Consider the following 27,242-nt stretch of genomic DNA (forward strand, 5'->3'; position numbering starts at 1 on the left):
TAGCAGAGAATGGTTTCGATCCATCGACCTCTGGGTTATGGGCCCAGCACGCTTCCGCTGCGCCACTCTGCTAACTGCTGTTTTCAATTTTAGCTGCCTGTTAGTGAAATATGTTCATTTCCCCACTGTTTTTATAAAAATAGGATTGGAGTCGGATTTCTCAAGAATCTCAGCAACACACATGCTGACGGACTCACCCTCACTGCACAATGACACTAGGACACAGAGTAACAGCACCGACAATGAGGCAGGCAGAGAAAGACACACAGAAAACTAGGAAGATATTATCAGGACCCAGAAAGGAACAGACAGAGAAAGACACACAGAAAACCAGGAAGAGATTATCAGGACTCAGAAATGAACAGACAGAGAAAGGTACTGAGCAAACCAGCAAGAGACAGCGAAAGACTGATGATTTATGTAATTGTGTTCTCTGTTGTGTAAAGATGTTCCCTGTGTTCTTTTAAAGATATTTCCTGCTGTGCAATATGTTCTCTGTTGTGTAACTATATTCGCTGTTGTGTAAAGATGTTCTCTGTTATTGTGTAAAATGGTTCCCTGTTGGGTAAAGATCTTCTCAGTTGTGTAAATATGATCCGTCTTGTGTAAAAGTGTTCCCGGTTGTTTAAATATGTTCCCTGCTCTGTAATGTAGAGCTGAGTCTGCACTAATGGAATTGCTACAGTATCTTCCAGTCTGATACTGTATGAGGGCTGGAATATGATCCAAAGCACAGTCTATACAAATTAAATTGCTATTGTATCTTTTAGTTTCACAATCCGGGGGAGTTTTAAACTGAAATCTCAGTTTGGATCTCAGGTTATACTACCTTTCAGATTCTCTCAATCTGATATCACACTTGAGATTTAGACTTAAGAAAGGATGTACTGGCATTGGAGGAGTTCAAAAGAGATTCACTCAGCTGATTCCTGAGATGAAGGGGTTGACTTATGAAGAACGGCTAAACAGGTTATTCATTCATGTTTAGAAGAATGAGGGGTGATCGTTTTGAAACGTACAAGATTCTGAGGAGGCTTAACAGGGTGAAGAAGGGTCTCTGACCTGAAACATTAACTCTGCTTCTCTCTTCACAGATGCTGCCAGACCTGCTGAGTATTTCCAGCATTTCTTGTTTTTATTAACAGGGTAGATGTTGAGAAAATGTTTCCACGAGTGGGGGAATCTCAAACTAGGCGACATAGTTACAGAATAAGGGGACACTCATTTAAAACTGAGATGCAAAGGAATTTCTTCTCTCAGAGGGTAGTGAATGTCTGGAATTCTCTACCCCAGACAGTATTGGAGGCTAAATCACTGAAAGTATTTAAAGAGGATGCAAATAGATTTTTGAAATATTGGAGAGTTGAGGGCTATGAAGAGCTGGCATGAAAGAGGAGTTGAGGTCTGGGGCAGATCAGCCATGATCTTACTGAATGGCAGGGCAGGCTTGAGGGGCCGAATGGCCTACTCCTGCTCCTATTTCTTCTGTTCTTATGTTATGTTATATCTAATGTATATGTCAGGATGCACTATGGGAATTAATACTGAAACTTATAAACTCATAATGTGTGTAAATATTGGGCTGATATTTAACTTGAATCTCAGAGTACATTATTGTGGTTAATTCTGTAAGTTTGAAAAGGGAACTCTGTGCCATAATGAAAACAAGAAATGCTGGAAATACTCAGCAGGTCAGGCAGCATCTGTACAGAGAGAAGCAAAGTTAACGTTTCAGGTCAGTGACCTTTCAGATGCTGCCAGACCTTTTGAAAGTCCATGTAGACCACATCAACAGCATTGCCCTCATCATCCCTCTCTGTTACCTCATCAAAAAACTCCAGCAGGACAGTTAAACATGATTTTCCCTTAAGAAATCCATGCTGGCTTTCTTGAATTAACTCACATTTGTCCATGGGACTATTAATTTTGTCCCGAATTATTCTTTCGAGAAGTTTTCCCACCTCCAAAATTGAACTGACTGGGGAGTGAAATGAGGTGAGTTGCTCTAACAGAGAGCCAGCACGGGTTCGACAGGCCGAATGGCCTCCTTCTGTGCTTTAGCCATTCTATGATTGTATGATTCTCGCAACAACTGTTGTTGGAGAGGCAGTGATGCAGGAATGGGTTGACAGAAAGGGGAAAGTCTGGGCTGGTGTGTGTTCGGGTTTGTGAATAAAGGTGATTTGGAAGCTGTGTTCCAAATTGAAGTGTTTACTGGAAGGAAGAAGTTGATGTAAATAAAGAGTAAAACGTGTTAAGATGAAGCGTGGTGTGATTGGGGATAGCAGTAAATATAGTGTTGGTGAATTATTTGTGTGAATAAACTTCCACTGCGCCCTCTGCTGCAGGCTGCTGTTTATATCCAGCTGTGTATTAGTGCTGTGTGTTAGCGAGATAAATGTTTGTTTCAACGCTGTTTATAAAGCAATAGCATTGCACTCAAACAGTCCCAGACAAAGCAACACACGTACAAAAGCAAAATACTGCAGATGCTGGAAATCTGAAACATAAACAGAAAATGCTTGAAATAGTCAGCAGGTCTGGCAGCATCTGTGGAGAGAGAACAAAGTTAATGTGAGCTAACGAAACAGATCTGAACTGTTAACTGTTTCTCTCTGCACAGATGCTGCCAGACCAACTGAGCATTTCCAGCATTTTCTGTTTTTATTACAGCAACACAGGTGTTGGGAGGCTCAGCCTGGCTACACAATGTTACAAGGACGCTGAGTAACACCATCGACAACGGGACAGAGAGAGAAAAACACAGAAAACCAAGAATAGACTATTAGGAAGCAGACAGTGAGGGACAGACAGAGAGAGAGAGAGACAATGAGACTGAGATAGAGAAACAGGGCACTTGTCTGAAATAAACACAAGAAATGCTGGAAATACCCAGCAGCTCTGGCAGCATCTGTGGAGAGAGAAACAGAGTTAACGTTTCAGGTAGTGACCCTTCTTCAGAACTGACAAATATTAGAAATGTAAAAGATTTGAAGCAAGTAAAGCAGGTGGGGGGGGCGGGGGGTGGGAGAGATAACAAAAGAGAAGGTGTTGATAGGACAAGGTCACAGAGAATAACTGACCAGAAGGTCATGAAAGGCCATGAACAAAGGTTGTATGTTAATGGTGTGCTGAAAGACAAAACATTAGTACAGAGAGGGTGTAAATAGACTGTAAAGCACAGAGCACTCCAAGCACAAGCAATAAAAAAATTAAAAAGCAGAAACAGTAGAAACAAACTAAACACACTAAAAAACCTAAAATAAAATAAGCAAATTAAAAAGAAAAAAAGGAAAAATAACTGCACATAAAAAGGAGAGGGCGGGGGGAGTGTGTGGTGGGTGCTGTCATGCTGGGAAATTATTGAATTCAATGTTCAGTAAAGGTTTTGCGTGTTATTGTTTTACTTTCTGTTACTCACCATCTCCTGACTGTGACCATTTGCCGTCGTTTTACATCTGCTGGTGGAGAGGAGGCGCTGCAGGAATGGTTTGACAAAGAGGAGAGACTGGGGTGAAACGTGTTTGCAGCTGGTGCAGCTTGTGTTCGTGTGCGCAACAAATTGGTTTGTGAGACTTGTTGCTGATTGATGTGTTGAGTGGAAGAAAAACGCTGATTCCAAGAAAGTGTTTGAAGAAGCATGATGTGATTGTGGATAAATACTTGATGTTTTGAAAGTAAACAATTTGTGTTACTACAAAATATGAATAGCAGAGAATGGTTTCGATCCATCGACCTCTGGGTTATGGGCCCAGCACGCTTCCGCTGCGCCACTCTGCTATCGGATGATTTTAACTTCAACTGCCTATTAGTGAAATATGTTCATTTCCCCAATTTTTTTTACAAAATAGGATTGTTGTCAGATTGCTCAAGAACCCAGACTCAGCGACACACTCGCTGACAGACTCACCCTCACTGCACAATGGCACAAGGACACTGAGTAACAGCACCGACAATCAGGCAGGCAGAGAAAGACACACAGAAAACCAGGAAGAGATTTCAGGATCCAGAAAGGAACAGACAGAGAAAGTTACTGAGCAAACCAGCAAGAGACAGCGAAAGACGGATGATTTATGGAAACGTGTTCTCTGTTAAGATGTCCCCTGTGTTCTTTTAAAGATATTTCCTGCTGTGTAATAGAATATTTTCAGTGTTTTCTGTTTTAAGCTCTCCCTCTTGTCCTGGACAGTATTTATCCCTCAACGTCACTAAAACAAGTGATTATGTGCTCATTATCAGATTGATCTTCGTGGCAAATTGGATGCAGCATTTCCGACAACAGTGACTATGTTTTAAACGTCCTTCACTGGCTGTCTGGGTCTTTCGGACAGCATGAGGCTGTGTGTGAGATCCCAGTCCAACCCACATTCCCTGTGTGAGAGCCCAGTCCATCCCACATTCCCTGTCTGAGCTCACAATCCACCCCACATTCCCTGTGTGAGAGCCCAGTCCACCCACATTCCCTGTGTGAGATCCCAAAACATCCCACATTCCCTGTCTGAGATCACAATCCACCCCACATTCCCTGTGCACGATAAAAATTTGCTTATTTTCTTTCTTACTGTATTCGCTGTTGTGTAAAGATGCTCTCTGGTATTATGTAAAATGGTTCCCTGTTGGGTAAAGGTCTTCTCAGTTGTGTAAATATGATCCGTCTTGTGTAAAAGTGTTCCCGGTTGTTTAAATATGTTCCCTGCTCTGTCATGTAGAGCTGAGTCTGCACTAATGGAATTGCGACAGTATCTTCCAGTCTGATACTGTATGAGGGCTGGAATATGATCCAAAGCTCGGTCTATACAAATTGAATTGCTATTGTATCTTTTAGTTTCACAATCCGGGTGAGTTTTAAACTGAAATCTCAGTTTGTATCTCAGGTTATACTATCTTTCAGATTCTCTCAATCTGATAACGCACTTGAGACTTAGACTTATATAGAGTCATAGAGTTATACAGTACAGAAACAGGCCCTTTGGCCCATCGTGTCTGTGCTGGCCATCAAGCACCTAACTATTCTAATCCCATTTTCCTGCACTTGGCCCGCAGCCTTGTATGCTATGACGTTTCAAGTGCTCATCTAAATGCTTCTTAAATGTTGTGAGGGTTCCTACCTCTACCACCCCTTCAGGCAGTGTGTTCAGATTCCAACCACCTCTGGGTGAAAAACAATTTCCTCAAATTCCCCTCTAAACCTCTTTCCCTTTACCTTAAATCTTTGCCCCCTGGTTATTGACCCCTCTGCTAAGGGAGGAAGTCTCTTCCTATCTAACCTATCAATGCCCCTCATAATTTTGTATACTTCAATGATGTCCCCCCTCAGCCTTCTCTGCTCTAAGGAAAACAACCCGAGCCTTTTCAGTTTCTCTTCATAGCAGAAATGCTCCAGCCCAGGCAACATCCTGGTGAATCTCCTCTGCACCCTCTCCAGTGCAATCACATCCTTCCTATAGGATGGTGTCCAGAAATGTACACAGTGCTCCAGCTGTGGCCTAACTAGCGTTTTATACAGCTCCATCATAACCTCCCTGCTCTTATATTCTATGCCTCCGCTAATAAAGACAAGTAGCCCATATGCTTTCCTAACCACCTTATCTACCTGTGCTGCTGCCTTCAGTGATCTATGGACAAGTACACCAAGGTCCCTCTGACTTTCTGTACTTCCTAGGGTGCTACCATCCATTGTCTATTCCCTTGCCTTGTTAGTCCTCCCAAAGTGCATCACCTCACACTTCTCAGGATGAAATTCCATTTGCCACTGCTCCGTCCATTTTACCAGCCCATCTATACTGTCCTGTAACCTAAGGCTTTCCTCCTCACTGTTACAACATCACCAATTTTTGTGTCATCTGCGAACTTACTTATCATACCTGCTATATTCACGTCTAAATCATTAATAATTATGTATCTAATGTATATGTCAGGATGCACTATGGGAATTAATACTAAAACTTATAAAATCATAACGTGAGTAAATATTGGGCTGGTATTTAATTTGAATCTCAAATTATATTATTGAGGTTAATTCTGTAACTTTGAAACAGGAACCATGTGTCAGTTCTATGTGTATTTAATTTGCAGCTGAGGTTGCACTATTGTGGGATTGACACACTGATAATTTGATAGTCGGTGAGAATTTGGACTGGGATTTATGTATCTACCTGTCAGTCGTACTGAGTTATGGTAACAGGGAAACAACGTCTGTCTCTCCTGCTCTGTTGGATAGATGGATTGAAAATGTGTCTCTGGAACTATTTCTGCTGTCTGAGACTGTGGAACTGATGACCTGTCTGTGTCTCTGCGCTCTGTGAGTGATAATGTACGGACTGTGTGTGAGAAGGAGCTGGTGACACTCTTCCTTGTAACTTGGTGGAGGAAACATCCCATTTACTCTGGCTTCTTCATTTATTTTCCTGTTGAAACAAAAGTATGTTTTACAACTCAAGTACAGGTGAGGTGGAAGATACAAAGACCATCAGCTTAATGTCTCGATTAATAATCATTATGAACGGCCACAAAGGAACCCCAGGGATACAAACATTATCAAATGTTTGACTCCACTGCAGTACTGCAACACTCAGGGTCTGTATCCTTGGAGTATTGGGCGCTATGACAACAATGTAATGATATGTAGACAGAGCCCAAACCCTGCACTGCTCCATGAATGGAAATATCCGATGGAGCAGGGACATTTGCACTGGTCAGATTTCCATTTATTGCTCCCATGGCATTAACCTGTTTAAAATGAGCCTGTCTTAGTTCTCACCTGGCGACTTACAGATGCTCTTTGTATAACTCCCCACACTCTTCCTGTCTGGCTCTGTTTCCGCTCTTCACTGTCAAATAGCAGCAAACCGGCTGAGACTGGAACTAAACCAGGAATATTCACTGCTGGTCTGGGGAGAGGAAGCAGCATTGAATTTCAATAACAAATTCTTCCCATTCTGTCGCCATCCCTTTGTCCACACAGCCCGAGAATGGTCTCTCCCTTCCCCCACTCACTCCATGTTCCGGGACCAGTTCCTGCTCCACTCCGCCTCTTACAAACAGCCCCCGCCTCCCCCTGAACTTGCCCCGGACTCGATGCTGATCTCTGAGTCCATCTGCGGACACGCTCCCAAAGCGATGTGCTGCTGGAAGGAGGCTGCTGTTTGCTCCCTTCCCCCAGGACCGGGATCTCTCCATTGGCGGCTGTTTTAAACCATCTTCTTCCGCTCACAGGCAGTGCTGGGGGAGGGGAGCGCAGGCGCAGATTTCTGCAACAATTCCGCAAACAGAAACATGGAAAAATTCCGACACAGAATGAGGCCATTCGGCCCATCATGTCCGTGCCAGCGCAAAGAGAGCGATCCAGCCTCATCCCACAGTTCGTTGTTATTGGACAGTGAAGTGTGAAAACAGAAGCGGACAGTCAGGATGTGGGGAGTTACACAAAGAGAATCTATTATGGGCACCAGGTGAGAAGTGTGAAGGACACATTTTAAACAGCGGCTGTTTGGTTTCGCTTGAACGGTTAGACCATGGGAGCGGGAACTGGAAATCTGACCTGTGTAAAAGTCCCTGTTCCGTCGGTCAGTCCCATTCATGGCCCCAGTGGATTGTTTCCGGATGTCATTAAATTGTTGTAAAATGGCCAAAGCCCCTGGTATGCAGTAGCTGGGGGCTGCAGGACTGCAGTGGAATCAGACACTGACTCTGTTTGTATTGCTGGGTTTCCTTTGTGATTGTTCATAGTGATTATTAATTGAAAAATTGTTTTGGTCACTTTTGTATCTTCTACCACACCTCTTCCTGAATTATAATAAATACATTTCCTTTCTACAGGCAAATACTTGATGGAAGCAGAATAAATGTCGTGATTCCTCGACACAAGGGGAAGTGCAGCCAGCTCCTCACACACAGTAAGTACAGTATCACTCACAGAGAGCAGAGACATCAGTTCCACAATCACCGCCAGCAGAAGTAGTCAGACCGGCACTGATCCCAAGTTCCAGAGACATTTACTCAATCCAACAGTCACTCAGAGCAGGAAAGACTGAAGTTGTTTCCATTTCACCCCAACTCAGTCCTACTCACAGGTAGATACATCAATCCCAGTCCAAAATCACACCCACTATCAGATTGCAAGGCACTGTGTCACTCTCACAAGAGAGCAGCCTGAACTACAAATTCAATGTCAGATGGAACAGACAAACAGTACCTGATTGTAAAGTACAGAATTAATCTCAATAATGTACCCAGACTGCAGACTGAGCTCCATGTTACACACCACTCCACAAATCTCACAAATGGTCAGAGTGGAAGACACAGTATTCATTCCATTACTGCAAACTGAATGAACCTGATCTTACATACAACAGATTATAAGATGAAAGGCCACAGACCTGAGAAATTAACTCTGCTTCTCTCTCAACATATGCTGCCTGACGTGCTGGGTATTTTCAGTATTTTATGTTTTTATTTCAGATTTCCAGCATCTGCAGAATTTTGCTTTTATTTTAGGGTTCAAGAAACATTGCATTGTGAGGTGAGAGTGACTGCCCTTGACATCAAGGCAGCTATTGACCTTGTGTAGCATCAAGGAGCCCTAGCAAAACTGGAGTCAATGGGAATTAGGGGGAAAACATTTTTTTTAAAAAAGGAAGTTAATACCAAGCATAAAGGAAGATGGCTTTGGTTGTTCAGGTCAATCATCTCACTCCCAGGACATCACTGCAGTAGTTCCTCAGGGTATTTTCCAAGGCCCAACCATCTTCAGCTGCTTCATGAATGACCTTCCCTCCATCAAAAGGCGAGAAGTGGGGATGTTCGCTGATGATTGCACAATGTTCAGCACCATTCATGACTCCTCAGATACTGAAGCAGCCCGTGTCCAGATGTAGCAAGACCTGGACAACATCCAGGCTTAGGCTGATACCTGGCAAGTAACATTCGTGCCACATAAATGCCAGGCAATGACCATCTCAAACAAGAGAGAATCCAATCATCTCCCCTTGATGTTCAATGACATTGCCATTGCTGAATCCCCCACTATTAACATCTTGGGGATACCATTGACCAGAAACTTAATTATACCAGCCACATAAATGCTGTGGCTGTAAGAGCAGGTCAGAGGCTAGGAATTCTTCAGCAAGTAACTCACCTCCTGTCTCCCCAATACCTGCCCACTAGTTACAAGGCACAAGTCAGAAGTGTGATCAAATATTCTCCCCTTGCGTGGATGAATGCAGCTTTAACAACACTCAAGAAGCTCGACGCCATCCAGGACAAATTAGCCCGCTTGATTGGCATCGCATCCGCCACCTTAAATATTCACTCCCATTACCACTGATGCACAGTGACAGCAGTGTGTACCATCTACAAGCTGCACTGCAACAACTCACCAAGGCTTCTTGGACAGTACCTTCCAATCCCGCCACCTCTACCACCTAAAAGGACAAGGGCAGCAAACCACCATCTGAAAGTTCCCCTCCAAGCCACACACCATCCTGACTTGGAACTAAATTGCCAATCCTTCACTGTCACTGGGTCAAAATCCTGGTACTCCCTTCCAAACAGCGCTTTGGTTGTACCTACACAGCAAAGACTGCAGTGGTTCAAGAAGGCAGCTCACCACCACTATATCAAGGACAATAAGGAACGGACAATAAATGCTGGCCTGGCCAATGATGCCCACAACCTATGAGCAAATGAAAGAAAGGTAAGGAAATGGTGAAGGGCTTTGATAGGGTACACGGAGATATGTTTCTACTTGTGTTGGTGTCCGAAACAAGAGCCAAAAATATAAAATCATCATTAATAAAACCATTGAGGAATTCTTGAAAACCCTATTTATGTAGTGAGTGGTGAGTGGAATCTGGAATTTGCTATCACAAGGAGAGGATGCGGCGGATAGTATTGACACATTTAAGGGGAGGTGGAACACGTGTATGGGGAGAAAGGAATTGTGGGATACACACATTGGGCTTTATTTTTCTTCATTCATTCATATGAAGCAGGATGGCTGGAAATATGTGTGGAGCATAGAGCAGTTGGGATGTTCCCAGTGCAGTGTTTTGGCTGGATGGATCTGCCCAGAACACTTGTGTTGCAGGAGCTGGGAGCTTCAGTACTTCAGTGGAGGCAGACACTGACACTGGTTTTCATTTGTGGCTATTATTAATGATTATTCGTTGAGAGATTAAATTGATCACTTTGATATTTTACACCTCACCTGTTCTTGAGTTATAAGATATACTTTTTCTTCTTCCAGGCAAATACTTGAAGGAATCATGATGAATGTGATGGTTGCTGCACTCGAGGCACAAGGAACAGTGCAGCCAGCTCCTCTCACACACAGTCGGTACATTATCACTCAGAATGCAGAGCCACAGTTGGTTCATCAGTTCCACAGTGTCAGACTGCAAAAGTAGTCAGGCCCACGTTGATCCCACGTTCCAGAGTCATCATTTCAATCCAAGAATCAAACAAAGCAGGAGAGAAAGAAGTTGTTTCCATTTCACCCCAATTGAGTCCCACTGACAGTCAGATACATCAATCCCAGGTCAAAATCACACCCACTAGCAGATGAAAATGTAATGTGTCAACCTAAATATAATGCAGACTTAGCTATCAATTAAATATCAGATAGAATTGGCACATGGTACTGATTGGATGACACAGAATCTAACCTAATGGAATACCCTGACATTTAAATTAAATACCATAGGCAAAGTTCACATCGATTGATGAGAAGGATGTTTAAACATCCCCATAGTGTACCTTAAGATACAAGTTACATACAAGTCCAACATTCATTACAGTGAAATATTTAAAGCTGCTGAAAGATATTGTAACCTGAGACACAAATTAGATACCAGTTCAGAACTCACCCACACTGTAAAATTGAAAGATACAGAATCAATTCCATTAGTGCAGATTGATCTAAACATTATATACCATTCTAAAAACTCAAACAATATCAAACTGAAATACAGTATTGATTCCATTCATATAGATTGATCTAAACAATACCAGTGCAAAAATCACATGCAGTATCAGATTGAGCAATGCTAATATGAAGTCTAAACTGTGATGTAAATTAGATGCCAGTGCAGAACTTACCCAGACTGCGGAATTGAAAAATACAGTAGACTGAGATACGGATTATTTACCAGCCAAAAACATCTCAAACATTATCAGAGTGAAATAGATTATCAATTCCATTTGTGTAGACTGAGCTCCACATTACAAAGCAGTATAAAAAAATCTCATATCAGGTTGTTTTAGTTATTATGCTCCAAGACTAATAATCCAGAAGTCTCGACTAATGATCCAGAGACATGAGTTCAAATTCCACGACAGAATCTGAGTAATTTAATTTCAGTTAATTAAAAAAATCTGGAATTAAAAAATCTAGTATCAATACTAGTGACCTTGGAACTACTAGATTGTTGCAAGAAAATCCATCAGATCCAGGAATGTCCTTAAGAGAAGGAAATCTGCCATTCTGACCCAGTCTGGCCAATAAGTGATTCCAGACCCACAGGAATGTGATTCAATCTTAACTGTCCTCTGAAATGGCCCAGTAAACCACTCAGCATAATTGTAAGAGTAATTACTGATGGGCAATAAATACTGACCTTGCCAGCGATGTCAACATCCTGTGAATGAATAAACAAGCAGTATCAGACTGAGAAATAACATTATATATTCCATTAGAACAGACTGAAGTACACATAACATCGCACGCCATAAATCTATAGTGTTCGAATGAAAGATACTGTCTCAATTATTTATTGCAGCCTGAGCTACACATTACATACCTATTTTTCTTTTTTAGAATTAGAACATTACAGCGCAGTACAGGCCCTTCAGCCCTCGATGTTGCGCCGACCTGTGAAACCATCTGACCTACACTATTCCATTTTCATCCATATGTCTATCCAATGACCACTTAAATTTCCTTAAAGTTGGTGAGTCTACTACTGCTGCAGGCAGGGCGTTCCACGCCCCTACTACTCTCTGAGTAAAGAAACTACCTCTAACATCTGTCCTATATCTATCACCCCTCAAGTTAAAGCTATGGCGCAGGGTGGCACAGTGGCGCAGTGGTTAGCACCGCAGCCTCACAGCTCCAGCCACCCGGGTTCAATTCTGGGTACTGCCTGTGTGGAGTTTGCAAGTTCTCCCTGTGTCTGCATGGGTTTCCTCCGGGTGCTCCGGTTTCCTCCCACATGCCAAAGACTTGCAGGTTGATAGGTAAATTGGCCATTAGCAATTGCCCCAAGTATAGGTAGGTGGGAGGGAAATATAGGGACAGGTGGGGATGTGGTAGGAATATGGAATTAGTGTAGGATTAGTATAGATGGGTGGTTGATGATCGGCACAGACTCGGTGGGCCGAAGGGCCTGTTTCAGTGCTGTATCTCTAAACTAAACTATGTCCCCTCGTGTTTGCCATCATCATCCGAGGAAAAAGACTCTCACTATCCACCCTATCTAACCCTCTGATTATCTTATATGTCTCTATTAAGTCACCTCTCCTCCTCCTTCTCTCCAACGAAAACAACCTCAAGTCCCTCAGCCTTTCCTCGTAAGACCTTCCCTCCATACGAGGCAACATCCTAGTAAATCTCCTCTGCACCCTTTCCAAAGCTTCCACATCCTTCCGATAATGCGGTGACCAGAACTGCACGCAATACTCCAGGTGCGGTCTCACCAGAGTTTTGTACAGCTGCAGCATGACATTGTGGCTCCGAAACTCGATCCCCCTACTAATAAAAGTTAACACACCATATGCCTTCTTAACAGCCCTATTAACCTGGGTAGCAATTTTCAGGGATTTATGTACCTGGACACCAAGATCTCTCTGTTCATCTACACTACCAAGAATCTTCCCATTAGCCCAGTACTCTGCATTCCTGTTACTCCTTCCAAAGTGAATCACCTCACACTTTTCCGCATTAAACTCCATTTGCCATCTCTCAGCCCAGCTCTGCAGCCTATCTATGTCCCTCTGAACCCTACAACATCCTTCGGCACTATCCACCACTCCACCGACCTTTGTGTCATCCGCAAATTTACTAACCCACCCTTCTACACCCTCTTCCAGGTCATTTATAAAAATGACAAACAGCAGTGGCCCCAAAACAGATCCTTCCGGTACACCACTAGTAACTGAACTCCAGGATGAACATTTGCCATCAACCACCACCCTCTATCTTCTTTCAGCTAGCCAATTTCTGATCCAAAGCTCTAAATCACCTTCAACCCCATACTTCCGTATTTTCTGCAATAGCCTACCTTGGGGAACCTTATCAAACACCTTACTGAAATCCATATACACCACATCCACTGCTTTCCCCTCATCCACCTGTTTGGTCACCTTCTCGAAAAACTCAATATGGTTTGTGAGGCACGACCTACCCTTCACAAAACCGTGCTGACTATCGCTAATGAACTTATTCTTTTCAAGATGATTATAAATCCTGTCTCTTATAACCTTTTCCAACATTTTACCCATAACCGAGGTAAGGCTCACCGGTCTATAATTACCAGGGCTGTCTCTACTCCCCTTCTTGAACAAGGGGACAACATTTGCTATCCTCCAGTCTTCTGGCACTATTCCTGTCGACAATGACGACATAAAGATCAAGGACAAAGGCTCTGCAATCTCCTCCCTAGCTTCCCAGAGAATCCGAGGATAAATCCCATCTGGCCCAGGGGACTTATCCATTTTCACACTCTCCAAAATTGCTAACACCTCCTCCTTGTGAACCTCAATCCCATCTAGCCTAGTAGCCTGAATCTCAGTATTCTCCTTGACAACATTTTCTTTCTCTACTGTAAATACTGACGCAAAATATTCATTTAACACTTCCCCTACCTCCTCTGATTCCACACACAACTTCCCACTACTATCCTTGATTGGCCCTAATCTAACTCTCGTCATTCTTTTATTCCTGATATACCTATAGAAAGCCTTAGGGTTTTCCCTGATCCTATCCGCCAATTACTTCTCGTGTCCTCTCCTTGCTCTTCTTAGCTCTCCCTTTAGATCCTTCCTGGCTAGCTTGTAACTCTCAAGCACCCTAACTGAGCCTTCACGTCTCATCCTAACATAAGCCTTCTTCTTCCTCTTGACAAGCGCTTCAACTTCTTTAGTAAACCTCGGCTCCCTCGCTCGACAACTTCCTCCCTGCCTGACAGGTACATACTTATCAAGGACACGCAGTAGCTGCTCCTTGAATAAGCTCCTCATTTCAATTGTTCCCATCCCCTGCAGTTTCCTTCCCCATCCTACGCATCCTAAATCTTGCCTAATCGCATCATAATTTCCTTTCCCCCAGCTATAATTCTTGCCCTGCGGTATATACCTGTCCCTGCCCATCGCGAAGGTAAACCTAACCGAATTGTGATCACTATCACCAAAGTGCTCACCTACATCTAAATCTAACACCTGGCCGGGTTCATTACCCAGTACCAAATCCAATGTGGCATCGCCCCTGGTTGGCCTGGCTACATACTGTGTCAGAAAACCCTCCTGCACACACTGGACAAAAACTGACCCATCTAAAGTACTCGAACTATAGTATTTCCAGTCAATATTTGGAAAGTTAAAGTCCCCCATAACAACTACCCTGTTACTCTCGCCCCTGTCGAGAATCATCTTCGCTATCCTTTCCTCTGCATCTCTGGAACTATTCGGAGGTCTATAAAAGACTCCCAACAGGGTGACCTCACCTCTCCTGTTTCTAACCTCGGCCCATACTACCTCAGTAGACGAGTCCTCAAACATCCTTTCTGTCGTTGTAATACTCTCCTTGATTAACAATCCCACCCCCCCCCCCCCACCGCCCCCCCCCCCCCACCGCCTCTTTTACCATCTTCTCTGTTCTTACTGAAACATCTAAATCCCGGAACCTGCAACATCCATTCCTGCCCCTGCTCTCGCCATGTCTGCAAAATGGCCACTACATCGAGATCCCAGGTACCAACCCATGCTGCAAGCTCACCCACCTTATTCCGGATGCTCCTGGCGTTGAAGTAGACACACTTTAAACCAGGTTCTTGCTTGCCAGTGCCCTCTTGCGTCCTTGTAACCTTATCCCTGACCTCACTACTCTCAACATCCTGTACACTGGAACTACAATTTAGGTTCCCATTCCCCTGCTGAATTAGTTTAAACCCCCCCGAAGAGCACTAGCAAATCTCCCCCCCAGGATATTGGTACCCCTCTGGTTCAGGTGAAGACCATCCTGTTTGTAGAGGCCCCACCTACCCCAGAAAGAGCCCCAATTATCCAGGAAACCAAAACCCTCCCTCCTGCACCATCCCTGCAGCCATGTGTTCAACTCCTCTCTCTCCCTATTCCTCGCTTCGCTATCACGTGGCACGGGCAACAACCCAGAGATAACAACTCTGTTTGTTCTCGCTCTAAGCTTCCACCCTAGCTCCCTGAATTTCTGCCTTAAATCCCCATCTCTCTTCCTACCTATGTCGTTGGTGCCTATGTGGACCACGACTTGGGGCTACTCCCCCTCCCCCCTAAGGATCCCAAAAACACGTTCCGAGACATCACCATCTAAAATCGCATACACTTTCAGACTGAGATACAGTATTTATTCCATTACTGCAAACTGAGCTACTTGTTCCACAGGAGTTCTAAATACTGAACAAGTCTGGTCTCTTTTGTTTGGAAAAGAGGAAGCTGAATGATCACCTAATAGAAGCACTGAATTATATGAAAGGATTTGATAGGGTAGAGGTAGAGATATTTCCCATTTGTGGTGGAGTCAAAAGCTGTAAATATGAAATAGTCAGGAATAAATCAAATAATTAATTCAGGAGAAACTTCTTTACCCTGCTTTGGACCTGGTTAGAATCTGGAACATGCAGCACTTGGGTTTTTTTGGATTAGATTAGAGATGCAGCACTGAAACAGGCCCTTCGGCCCACCGAGTCTGTGCCGAACATCAACCACCCATTTATACTAATCCTACACTAATCCCATATTCCTACCAAACATCCCCACCTGTCCCTATATTTCCCTACCACCTACCTATACTAGTGACAATTTATAATGGCCAATCTACCTATCAACCTGCAAGTCTTTTGGCTTGTGGGAGGAAACCGGAGCACCCGGAGAAAACCCGGGTGAGAATTGTTACATTTAACATCAAATTAAATGATTGATAAATTAAATATGAGGCAGAAAAGATTTGAGGGATTTGCAGATACAATTAGAGGAGGTAAGGTGGGAGGAGGCTCATGTGGAACCAGCAGCACTTGGGCAGAATAGCTTGTCTCTGTGTTGTAAATTCTATGTAATTGTGTGTAGGATGAATTCTGAACTACAAACTATCCCAGAGATTAATGATTTCTGAATGCATCCCACACAGAGAGTACCAGAGACTGACAGACACTGAACAAATCTCACACTCATAGGCAGTACCAGAAACTGGCAGATACTGAATAAAACCCACACTCATAGGCAGTACCAGAGACTGACGGATGTTAAATGAGCCCAGATTCAAAGGTTTACAGTGGCAGAGAGGTACAACAGCAATCCTACTCTCACACACAGTACCAGAGGCTGACGGATACGGAATGAATCACACAGTTACATACTGCAACAGAGACTTATTGGCAGTGTCTGAATCCTAAGCTCACATACAGAATTAGAGACTGACTGACGGCAGCATGAATTCCACATTCTCTTTCAGTAACGGAAACTGACAGATTGCCACAGATAAAGAATGATTCTTACTCTAAGGTACGGGACAACAGGCTCACTTATTTGGCACAGGGTCATCACTAACGTTTGGGCTAACTAAATGCAATAACAGCTCGTCTTGTTTCTTAGTATTTCTAAATCCCATCTGTCCAACAAAAGCTGAACAATTATTGCAGGTTGTGTCTGACTGTCTGATCTGTAAACTGCACTATATCACAAATTGCTGACGTTTTCTAGCTAAAAGTGAGAAATGCAACATAGGGGCAGAAATTGACATGGTCTGTCAGGGTTAACGAAGCAGGTAATGTGAGGTAATAGATTTTTGTCTGCAAGTGCTACACTGATATTGCTTCATATATTTATATTGAAAATAAAGATAATTGATTCGTAATAAAGGTTGTCTTCATTGATCCGATGATTGTAAATGTGCCCTGTTATATTTTACCAGTATTTACCATTGACCAGTATTTCTGTCTGTATTTTCAGGATAGTATTTACATTACTTCAAATAAAGAAAACATAACTACACAAAGAACTGAGCAGAATGCTGAAAGTTTCACAGCAAACAGTTAAAATAGAAAGAGATGAAATACAGAAAGATAAAAGCTAAAATACTGAAAACACTCAGCCAGTCCGGAAACAACTGTGGAGAAGTGAAGCTCGGGTTAATGGTCCAGTTCTGCGACCCTTCAATAAACCTGAAACGTTGCTCCTACCTTCCTCTCTCCACAGATGCTGCGGGAAGTGCTGAGTGTTTCCAGAATCTTCTGTTATTATTCAGATTTCCAGTGTGTGCAAAAAGTCTCTTTTTGAATAAAATATTCCCTGGGAAGGAATTGTAAGATTTAGGTTTTGTGTTCACAGATACACAAAGAAGCGGGTCGAGCTCATAATGTCGAGCTCATAATAGTTTATTAAGAAGCAACAGTTTAAATATAATATTAAGAAGTAGCAGTTTATATATGAAGAGTTTAATTATGGTAATGCATAAGCTAAATAGACAGAAAAGACAAATGACCCATAACAGATTAAATGGAAAACCGGTCCCGGATCATATCGCCGGGAAGAACAGTGTTGACAGTCTCCCCGACGATGAGGCAGGTGAGGTGTTGGTGTCCTCAGTCTTCTTGAGCCAACCAAAGTGTCAATCTGAAGGCGACTCTTTCCCTCCCGAGCACCCAAAAAAGCGGCTCAACTTAGAGAGGCCGGAATGTGAGAAACTGCTGAGAATAAGGGACCCTCGCAGCCAGGACACATTTCCCGGTGGATTTTCCAATAGAAACTGGGACTGGAGAGAGTCTTTGGGAAATGTAATTCCTGAATGTAGTGAAAGAGTTAGTGATTGGTTTGTAGATGTTAAATCTGATTGGATGGCTGAAGAGACCAATTGTAGTATTACAATATAAAACCGTTGTGACATCATTGCCAATCGCCCAATCACAATCTTAACTTTCCCCCATCCCTCATCAGCAAAGAGCTGTGGGATTGTCTATTTAATCCGCACTCGGAAGGGGTTTGGTTTATTTCTGTGTCTGAAATTGAATCTGAAAATGCCTGAAGAGAAGAAAGCAGCTGCTAAGAAGGGCGCCAAGAAAGCCTTAAATAAACCGTCAGCAAAGGGCGGCAAGAAGCGGAGAAAGTCGAGGAAGGAGAGTTACTCCATCTACATCTACAAAGTGATGAAGCAGGTTCACCCCGACACCGGCATCTCCTCCAAGGCCATGAGCATCATGAACTCGTTTGTGAACGATATTTTCGGGCGCATCGCGGGTGAGGCTTCCCGCCTGGCCCATTACAACAAGCGCAGCACCATCAGCTCCCGGGAGATCCAGACCGCCGTGCGCCTGCTGCTGCCCGGGGAGCTGGCCAAGCACGCCGTGTCGGAAGGGACAAAGGCGGTGACCAAGTACACCAGCTCCAAGTAAAACTGCACAATGGACTGAAAAACATCCCAAACACAACGGCTCTTTTAAGAGCCACCCACAATCTCTCTGAAAAAGCTACATCATCATCTCAATGGTATCGATTTGTTTTTTTTTTATACGAAGAGTCTGGAACTTTCTAATTGCCTTTCTGATCTCTGTTTTAACCCCATGGATTCTGGGTGATTCACTTTCACTGTTGAGATCTTTGTGTCTCTACTTAATAATGCCCTGTAAATTAATTACTCATCACTGACCCCAAGTGCGCTTGGATCTCGGACGCGTTCATATTCGACCCCTTTCCTGTATCTCGATAATAAAAGCTGACAGATCAGTTCTCAGTCACTTGTTTCCCTTGTTGAAGCTCGGCCTCAATGATTAAATAAGTACATTATCTGGAAACCCCGCTGGTGTCGGAACCCTCAGTCTCACATTTCAACACCTGACAGTAAAAATCTTCTCTCCGCTTTTGTCTCCCACAAATAGGTTCAATCTAGAATCAGTGATGCGGTATCCTGACAAAAATTGATCTGAAATGTGTCCGCTTGCAGAATGCTGTGAATGAGACTTTCTGCCGCCGCTTACAGACTGTTTCAAAAAGGACGGAGAATAAACCCGAATAGATGCCAGAGTGTAAAAGTGTATCTGGAACTTGTAACAAAATGTAGAATAATACAAGAGGAGAAAGATTTTCAAATTTTTTGCTGTAAAATGAAATTGCCTGTTAATGCGATATTCTATATTGAAGCTGCTCCTTGTTTTACAAATATATTAGCGGGCTTTTCAAATTTAAAAAATCTGTTGGAGTCTGACAATTTAGCGCCGTTATTTTCCGCCGTTATTCAGCGTGGAATCTCCGGATTGGTGAATTAAGCAGCTCTGGGATTGGAAACATGAACCACATCATGAGATGCAGTAACAGAGTGACCAATCAGCAGCCTCCACCACTACCATCCCAGCCCAGAGGGACCAATGTCAGCGGATTTCAGCATTCTTTGTGAAAGTATTTGTGAGATTGTGGCCTGAGCAGACTGCCAAAGTCATTTGGCAGAATGCCTCATCACCAGAACTTTCAAACAAGCACCAAGATGCAGCTTGGCTGGTGGTGAGAAGAGCCCTCCCCGTCAGATCCTTCCTGCACGCCCGGAGTCACACCCCCTCTGCACGATGCCCTCGAAGTGGCTGTGGTGGGGAAGAGACAGTTGCCCATCCTCGTTCTGGAATGTGTCTTTGCAAAGCAGGTGTGGAAAGAGATGCAGTGGTTTTTGTCGAGGTTCATCCCAAGCACCTCTGTAACACAGGACTCTGTGCTCTGCGGGCTGTTCCCAGGGACGAACTCCGAGACAAACATCAACTGCTGCTGGAGAACTATCAATTCGGTGAAAGACACCCTTTGGTCTGCCCGAAACGTTCTGGAATTCCAGCGCAAAGAGTTGTCCAGGACCGAATGTTGCGGACTGGCACATTCCAAGGTCCAGGACTACATGCTGAGGGACGCACTAAAGCTTGGGGCAGCCGCAGCAAAGGCTCAATGTGGAAAGATCACAGTGTAAGGTCCCCCCAGCAAAGTGAACGGAGGGGCTGGACCAATGGGAAACCCCTCAACTGTATCCAGAAAATATTTGGTTTGCTGTAAAATGTACGTAGCATGTAAAATGAAATGGAAGGGTTGTGAGGCAACTCACTCCTGTATTGAAAGAAACTGATCTCATTTGCACTCCTTGTATTTTTCGACTTTGTGCTTTTTGGAACTGTTTGGTAATCTATTTTTTTAATAGTTTTTTATGAATAAAGTATACTTTGGAAATTTTAAAAAAGTGTCTGGAAGAGGGGCAGCCACTGTAAAGTCTCAATGAGGTATAAACACTGTGTAAGGTTCTCCCACCAAAGTGAACTGAGGGATGGACCCATGGGAAACCCCTCAGGCTGTATACACTGAATATGGGTTTGCTGTAAAATGGAAGGGTTGTGAGGAAACTCACTCCTGCATCAAAGAAAACTGATTTCCTTTGCACTTTTTGGGATGTCAACTTGGTGTTATTTTGAACTGTTTTGTACTGTATTTTTTACAGATTTTTATGAATAAAGTATATTTTGGAGGAAAAGAGGAAGAGGAAAAGACCAGCGGGAAAGCTCGGGCCAGGGCCAAGGCCAAGTCTCACTCCTCCCGGGCTGGACTGCAGTTCCCGGTGGGCCGTGTTCACAGGCTCCTGAGAAAGGGCAACTATGCTGAGCGTGTGGGTGCCGGAGCCCCGGTCTATCTGGCTGCTGTGCTCGAGTATCTGACCACTGAAATCCTCGAGCTGGCCGGTAACTGGGCCCGGGACAACAAGAAGACCCGCATCATCCCCAGACACCTGCAACTGGCCGTCCGCAACGACGAGGAGCTCAACAAGCTGCTGGGAGGGGAGACCATCGCTCAGGGCGGTGTGCTGCCTAATATCCAGGCCGTGCTGCTACCCAAGAAAACCAGCGCTCAGAGATCCCAGAAAAAGTAAAGCGGCCAAAATGTCATCTAATAAACCAAAGACTCTTTTCAGAGCCACCCACAGTCTCTGTGAAAGGGTTGGTTACTGTCAGGAGGGAGTCAGAGATGGAGTTATTGTAATGGTGCATTGACCAGTTTCACATCTGTCCAGGTGTGTTTTCCGTTCCCTCTCTGGATTTCGCTCTGCTCCTCTGCTCACACATCCCCCTGCACCCTCCCACCCCCAATTAAATGAAGAACTGAACTACATGATGTCAATCAACAATTTAATAAATGCCGCCACCTTCAATTTCATAAATTTGGAGACCCTCCCGGTGCATTAATGATAAGTGGTTTGGTGCTGATGAATTAATTTAATAATGGAAGTATCTGGGTCAATTCTGGTCTGTTTTTCATTGAGACAGTTTGAATTCTTTTTTTCTCTCCGGTGATCTGAGCGCCGCTTCTCAATGAGAATCTGCTCCCGGAACAGAGTAAGTGCAGGAAGGAAGAGGCCATTCTCGAGCTGTGTGTGGACAAGGTAAGGGAGACAGAACGGGAAGATTCTGCTATTGAAAATCATTGTTGTTTTCTGTCCTCAAACCTGTAATGCACGTTCCTGGTTTGGCTTTAGTTTCACACTGTTTGTTGTTCTTGAACAGTGAATAGAGGAAATAGAGCCGGGCAGTAGGGATGTGGGCAGTTATGCGAACAACAACTATTGCTGTCACTCGGTGAGAAGTATCGAGGAAATATTTTAAACAGCGGCTGTCGATTTCGGTTGAATGGTTGGTCCAATGAGAAACAAGGAAATGGCAGAGACTTTGAACAAGTATTTTGACTCAGTCTTCATGGTAGAAAACACTAAAAGCATCCAAAGAATAGTATAAAATCAAGGGGAAAAGGAGGGAAGGAACTTGAAACAATCACTATCGCTAGAAAAAATGTATGAGGAAAACTAATGGGACTAAAATCTGACAGATCCCCTAGACCTGATGGCCTGCATCCTAGAGTTTAAAAGAAATGGCTCCAGCCATAGTGGATGCGTTGGTTGTAATCTTCGTCAATTCACGAGATTCTGGAACAGTGCCAGTGGATATTAAAACCACAAATGTAAAACCCCTATTCAAAAAGCAGGTAATGATAGGCCTGCTAGCCTAATGTCTGTCATTGGGGAAATGCTGGAATCCATGATTAAGTAAGTGGTAGCAGAACATTCAGAAAATTAAAGTACAATCATGCAGAGTCAACATGGATTTATTAAAGGGAAACCATGTTTGACAAAATTATTAGAGTTCTTTGAGGATGTAACAAGCAGGGTATATGAAGGGGAACCAGTAGATGTAGTGTATTTGGATTTTAAAGGCGTTCGATAAAGTGCCATGTAAAAGGTTACAACACAAGATAAGAGCTCATGGTGTTCAGGTGTAATATATTAGCATGGATAGAGGATTGGCTAACTAACAAGAAACAGAGAATTGGGTTAAATGGGTCATTTTTCAGGTTGGCAAACTAATTAGTGGGGTGCCACAGGGATTGGTGTTGGGGCCTCAACTACTTACAATCTATATTAATAACTTGGATGAAGGGATCGAGTGTATTGTAATCAAATTTGCTGGGGATACAAAGATAGGTGGGAAAGCAAGTTGTGAGGAGGACACAATGAGTTTGCAAAGGGATAAAGACAGGTTAAGTATGTGGACAAAAATTTGGCAATGAAGTATAATGTGGGAAAATGTGAGGTTATCCACTTTGGTATGACGTATAGAAAAGCAGAATATTATTTAATTAGAGAGAGAATGCAGAATACTGTGGTACAGAGGGATCTGGGTGTCCTCATATATGAATCACAAAATGTTAGCATGAAAACACAGCAAGTAATTAGGAAGGCAAATGGAATGTTGGTGTTTATTGCAAGGGGGATGGGGTATAAATGTGCAGGTTGTTGGTTCGACCACACCTTGAGTGTTGCATGCAGTTTTGGTCTCCTTATTTAAGGAGAGATATATTTGCATTGGAGGTAGTTCAGGCAAGTACCACTAGGTTGATTTCTGGGATAAAGGTGTTGTGTTATGTGGAAAGGTTGACCTGGTTGTGGTGCACTCATTGGAGTTTAGAAGAATGAGAGTCAATCTTATTGAAATACATAAGATTCTGAGGGGGCTTGACAAGGTATTTGCTGAAATGATGTTTCCCCTCATGAGGGAATCGAGAACTATGGGGGAACAGTTTCAAAATAAGGAGTCTCTCATTTTAGATGGAGTTGAGGAGGAATTTCTTCTCACAAAGGGCTGCTATTCTTTGGAATTATCTACCCAAGAGGATGGTGGAGGTTGGTCATTGAATATATTCAAGGTTGAGTTAGACTGACTTTTGATCTATAAGGGAATAATTGGTTATAGGGGCAGGCAGGATAGTGGAGTTGAGGCCATGATTTGATCTGCCATGATCTTATTGAATGGTGGAACAGGCTCGAGTGGCAGAATAGCCTAATCCTGCTCCTAGTTATTATGTTCTTATGCTATAATGCCAGATGGAAATAAAAATATGACAGAGACTGCAATCTGAAGACAACAGAAGGCAGGTCCTTCCCTCTCTCACACACACACATGCAGAGTCCCAGAGACCCATGGGAGTAGCTCAACCCTCAAGACAGAAGACCAGCGAAACAAGTTTGAAAGTGTGCACTGGTCCCCAACAAGAACTGCAAGCCATAACAGCAATCAAAGACTTTACATCAAACCCAAAGCCAGCAACTGAACTCCAGCTATTGCTTCAAATCTTTTCTCCTTTTCCGTTTCTATTTGTGTGTCTGTTTATCGCATATGCACGCTAGCGTGGTTGTGCTGCGTATCTTTATTCATTTTAACTGAATTAGATTTTTAAGGTTAATAAACTAACACTGTTCTTTTTTAAATCTGAGAAAACATGCCTGGTTGATTTCTTTGCCATTAGAATTAGGGAGTAGTGAAGCTAAAACATGGTGTTTTAAAAAGTTAAACCCTGTTACAGGTAAGGAAGAGGCTGAGAGGGGGAGCCTTTCTCACCTGGTCGTAACAATGTCTTTTCTCGCTTCTACCTCAATTGATCTTGAGTTACAGAGATATTTTTCTTTCTCTCTGTAGGCAAAAACTTGAAGGAACCTGAAGGAAGGTGGTGATTCCCCAGCACAAGGAAAAGTGCAGTCCACTCCTTCTAACACAGAGTAGGTACATTATCACACCCAGAGCACAGAGACACAGACAGGCCATGAGTTCCACAGGCACAGAGAGCAGAAGTAGTCAGACTCGCACTGATCCCAAGTTCCAGAGACACATTTTCAATCCAGCAGACAATCAAACAATGCAGGAGAGGCAGAAGTTGTTTCCAATTCACCCCAACTCAGTACTGCTGAAAGGTAGGTCTATCAATCTCAGTTCAAAATCACACCCACCATCAGATTGAAAGGCACCGGATTAATCCCACAAAAGTGCAGCCTAAGCTACAAATTAAATATCAGGTAGAGCAGCTGATGGAAAGGTACAGAATGAATCCTTAGATTCCTTAGAGGTGGCACAGTGGCGCAGTGGTTAGCACCGCAGCCTCACAGCTCCAGCGACCCGGGTTCAATTCTGGGTACTGACTGTGTAGAGTTTGCAAGTTCTCCCTGTGTCTGCGTGGGTTTCCTCCGGGTGCTCCGGTTTCCTCCCACATGCCAAAGACTTGCAGGTTGATAGGTAAATTGGCCATTATAAAATTGCCCCTAGTGTAGGTAGGTGGTAGGGAAATGTTGGGATGTGGTAGGAATATGGAATTAGTGCAGGATTAGTATAAATGGGTGGTTGATGGTTGGCACAGACTCGGTGGGCCGAAGGGCCTGTTTCAGTGCTGTCTCTCTAAATAAATAAATAAAATAAATGTAGCCCAGACTGCAGACTCAGTGACAGATTACAATGTAGTACAAACATCTCATACAGTATCAAAAATAAAGTTATAGTATTATGTCAATTAGTGCACACTGCACTACTCATTTCATACCAGTCCAATAATCTCTGTAAGAGCTGTAACGAAAGATAGAGTATCAATTCAATGATTCTAATTGTCCTGAGCACACCATTTGTGAGTTTGAAACATATGCCATCATTCACAAATGTGTTCAGAGTTACAGACTAAATATTAGTCCAAAACAGATAGCAATGAGGAAAAACCTCTTTACTCAGAGCGTTGTTAAACATTTGGAATTCTGTACCCCAGAGGGCTGTGGAAGCTCAGTCATTGAGTATGTTTAAAGCAGAGAGTGACAGATTTCTAAATACAAATGACATAAGGGGATATGAGGATAGTGTGTGAAAAAGGCATTGAAGTGGATGATCAGTCATGATCATCTTGAATGGCAGAGCATGCTCAATCGGCTGAATGTCCTGCTCCTATGATCCTATGTTCCTAAAACTCTCACACCACAACTCAATAAAACACACAGTTAAAATGTGATCCATATTTTGAAATACAAATGAGGCAAGCAAATCGTGACACATCATGGCATTAAACAAATAGTTCTCAATACCATCACTGAGATACATATTAAGTGCAGGTACAGAGGAATCCTGTAACAGAATTTCATAGATACACAATGTATCACATTTGCAGGCAATGGCAGTAGCTGAGAGATACAAAATTAATCCCACTGTAACTGACTGTCTGAGAAACAGACACATAAAAAATGAATTGTAACACACATTCAGTACCAGAGACTGCCAAATGCAGAATGAGCCCTGGATGTGCACATGCAGAGTGTACCAGAAATTGACTGATACTGAATGAGACCCAGACTCATATGCAGTACCAGAGACTAACAGCTGAAGAATAAATCCAACATTCACTTCCAGTACCAGAAAATAATATATGCATAACAGATATCACTCATGTACAGTAGCAGAGATTGACAAAGAACAGAATGCAGCTTGACAGTAGCGAAGGTGCGAGAGCGAGCTTACAGCTGGGAAGTCAATTTCAGTGGAAGTTTAAAAGTTAATTCCCTTTTGTTTTCGGAGGACCAGGGGACTGCTGGGGAAGTAAAAACTATATATTTGGGTGGTTTATAATCTCTTTCTTTTAGTTTTGGTGACTGCAGCTTGACAGTAGCGAAGGTGCGAGAGCGGGCTTGCAGCTGGGAAGTCAATTTCAGTGGGAGTTTAAAAGTTAATTCCCTTTTGTTTTCGGAGGACCAGGGGACTGCTGGGTAAGTAAAAACTATATATTTGGGTGGTGGCTGTACCCGATACACTACACGTGTCGTGTCTCCCACCCACCCTCCTCCTCTAACAAAAAAAAAGGACTTCTCGGCCTTTTGGCTAAGATCAAGTGTAGGATCTGTTCTTATCAGTGCTTATTTGATTGAGAAGAGACCATGATCATTGCCTTTTGATCCTGGGGAAGCTTTGAGTAAAATGGCTATAACCAATTTTCGAGCTTCGGGCCAGGGAGTGCGGAACACCGTTCGGGTGGTCGTGAAGGACAAGGAAGGAGATGCACCGGTTGATCGCACCTTCTTCATCAAGAAAATTCTCTTCGATTGCTGCGGATTTCAAGCGACGGACGTCTTCTGCCTGCAGGATTTCCCCAGCAGTGGATACTTTGACGTGACGTTCCGGAACGTGGCGGGATGCATCAAGTTCCTGAAGGCGTTCAAGGAGAAAGGGGACCGGGCGCCACTGTCGATCCTCACAGCGGAGCCGCTCTTCACACTTCCGTCACAACGGGACCGGGTGGTGACAATTCACCTCTACAACCCCCATGTTCCGGTGGTGGATGTACTCACCTTTCTCGCCAGGTATGTCGAGGTGGCCAGCACTGATGTCAAGGACCCCTTTGGGATCTGGACCAGCAAGCGGCAGGTCAAGGTGACCTTGAAGGTAGATCCCAGTGGAGCCATCATCCACCCTCCCTCCAGCTTCGCTATCGGGGGAAGTCGAGGCTTCTTGGTCTACGCTGGGCAGCCCAGAGTTTGCCGCACCTGTGGCAAATCTGGTCACATGGCAGCCAACTGCAGCACGGTTGTTTGCAAGAACTGCAAGGAGGAAGGCCATCAGACCAAGGACTGTAAGCAGACTAAGTGTTGCAACTTGTGCGGTGCGGCAGGCCATCTCTACAAGACCTGCCCCAAA

The 27,242-nt window shown here is 43.6% G+C and overlaps 1 protein-coding gene, 1 long non-coding RNA gene, 2 other non-coding genes and 1 pseudogene across 4 annotated transcripts; 3 read left to right on the forward strand and 2 right to left on the reverse strand.

Moving 5' to 3' along the window:
- Positions 1-72, reverse strand: trnam-cau (transfer RNA methionine (anticodon CAU)). The gene has a single exon. It is a non-coding gene; the product is annotated as a tRNA-Met (tRNA).
- A 3,636-nt stretch (positions 73-3,708) lies between these two features.
- On the reverse strand, positions 3,709-3,780 carry trnam-cau (transfer RNA methionine (anticodon CAU)). The gene has a single exon. It is a non-coding gene; the product is annotated as a tRNA-Met (tRNA).
- Positions 3,781-7,142: 3,362 nt separating this feature from the next.
- Positions 7,143-12,235, forward strand: LOC137350421 (uncharacterized). The gene is made up of 3 exons (XR_010969411.1): positions 7,143-7,451; positions 7,819-7,895; positions 10,247-12,235. It is a non-coding gene; the product is annotated as an uncharacterized lncRNA (long non-coding RNA).
- A 6,025-nt stretch (positions 12,236-18,260) lies between these two features.
- Positions 18,261-18,635, forward strand: LOC137350422 (histone H2B 1/2-like). Its single transcript, XM_068015083.1, has one exon. It carries the CDS (start codon positions 18,261-18,263, stop codon positions 18,633-18,635), a length of 375 nt encoding a protein of 124 aa, XP_067871184.1.
- A 7,774-nt stretch (positions 18,636-26,409) lies between these two features.
- Positions 26,410-26,518, forward strand: LOC137350758 (U2 spliceosomal RNA; annotated as a pseudogene).
- Positions 26,519-27,242: the final 724 nt, after the last annotated feature.

The sequence above is a fragment of the Heterodontus francisci genome, chromosome 35 (genome assembly GCF_036365525.1).
Source record: "Heterodontus francisci isolate sHetFra1 chromosome 35, sHetFra1.hap1, whole genome shotgun sequence".
Classification (NCBI taxonomy): Eukaryota; Metazoa; Chordata; class Chondrichthyes; order Heterodontiformes; family Heterodontidae; genus Heterodontus; species Heterodontus francisci.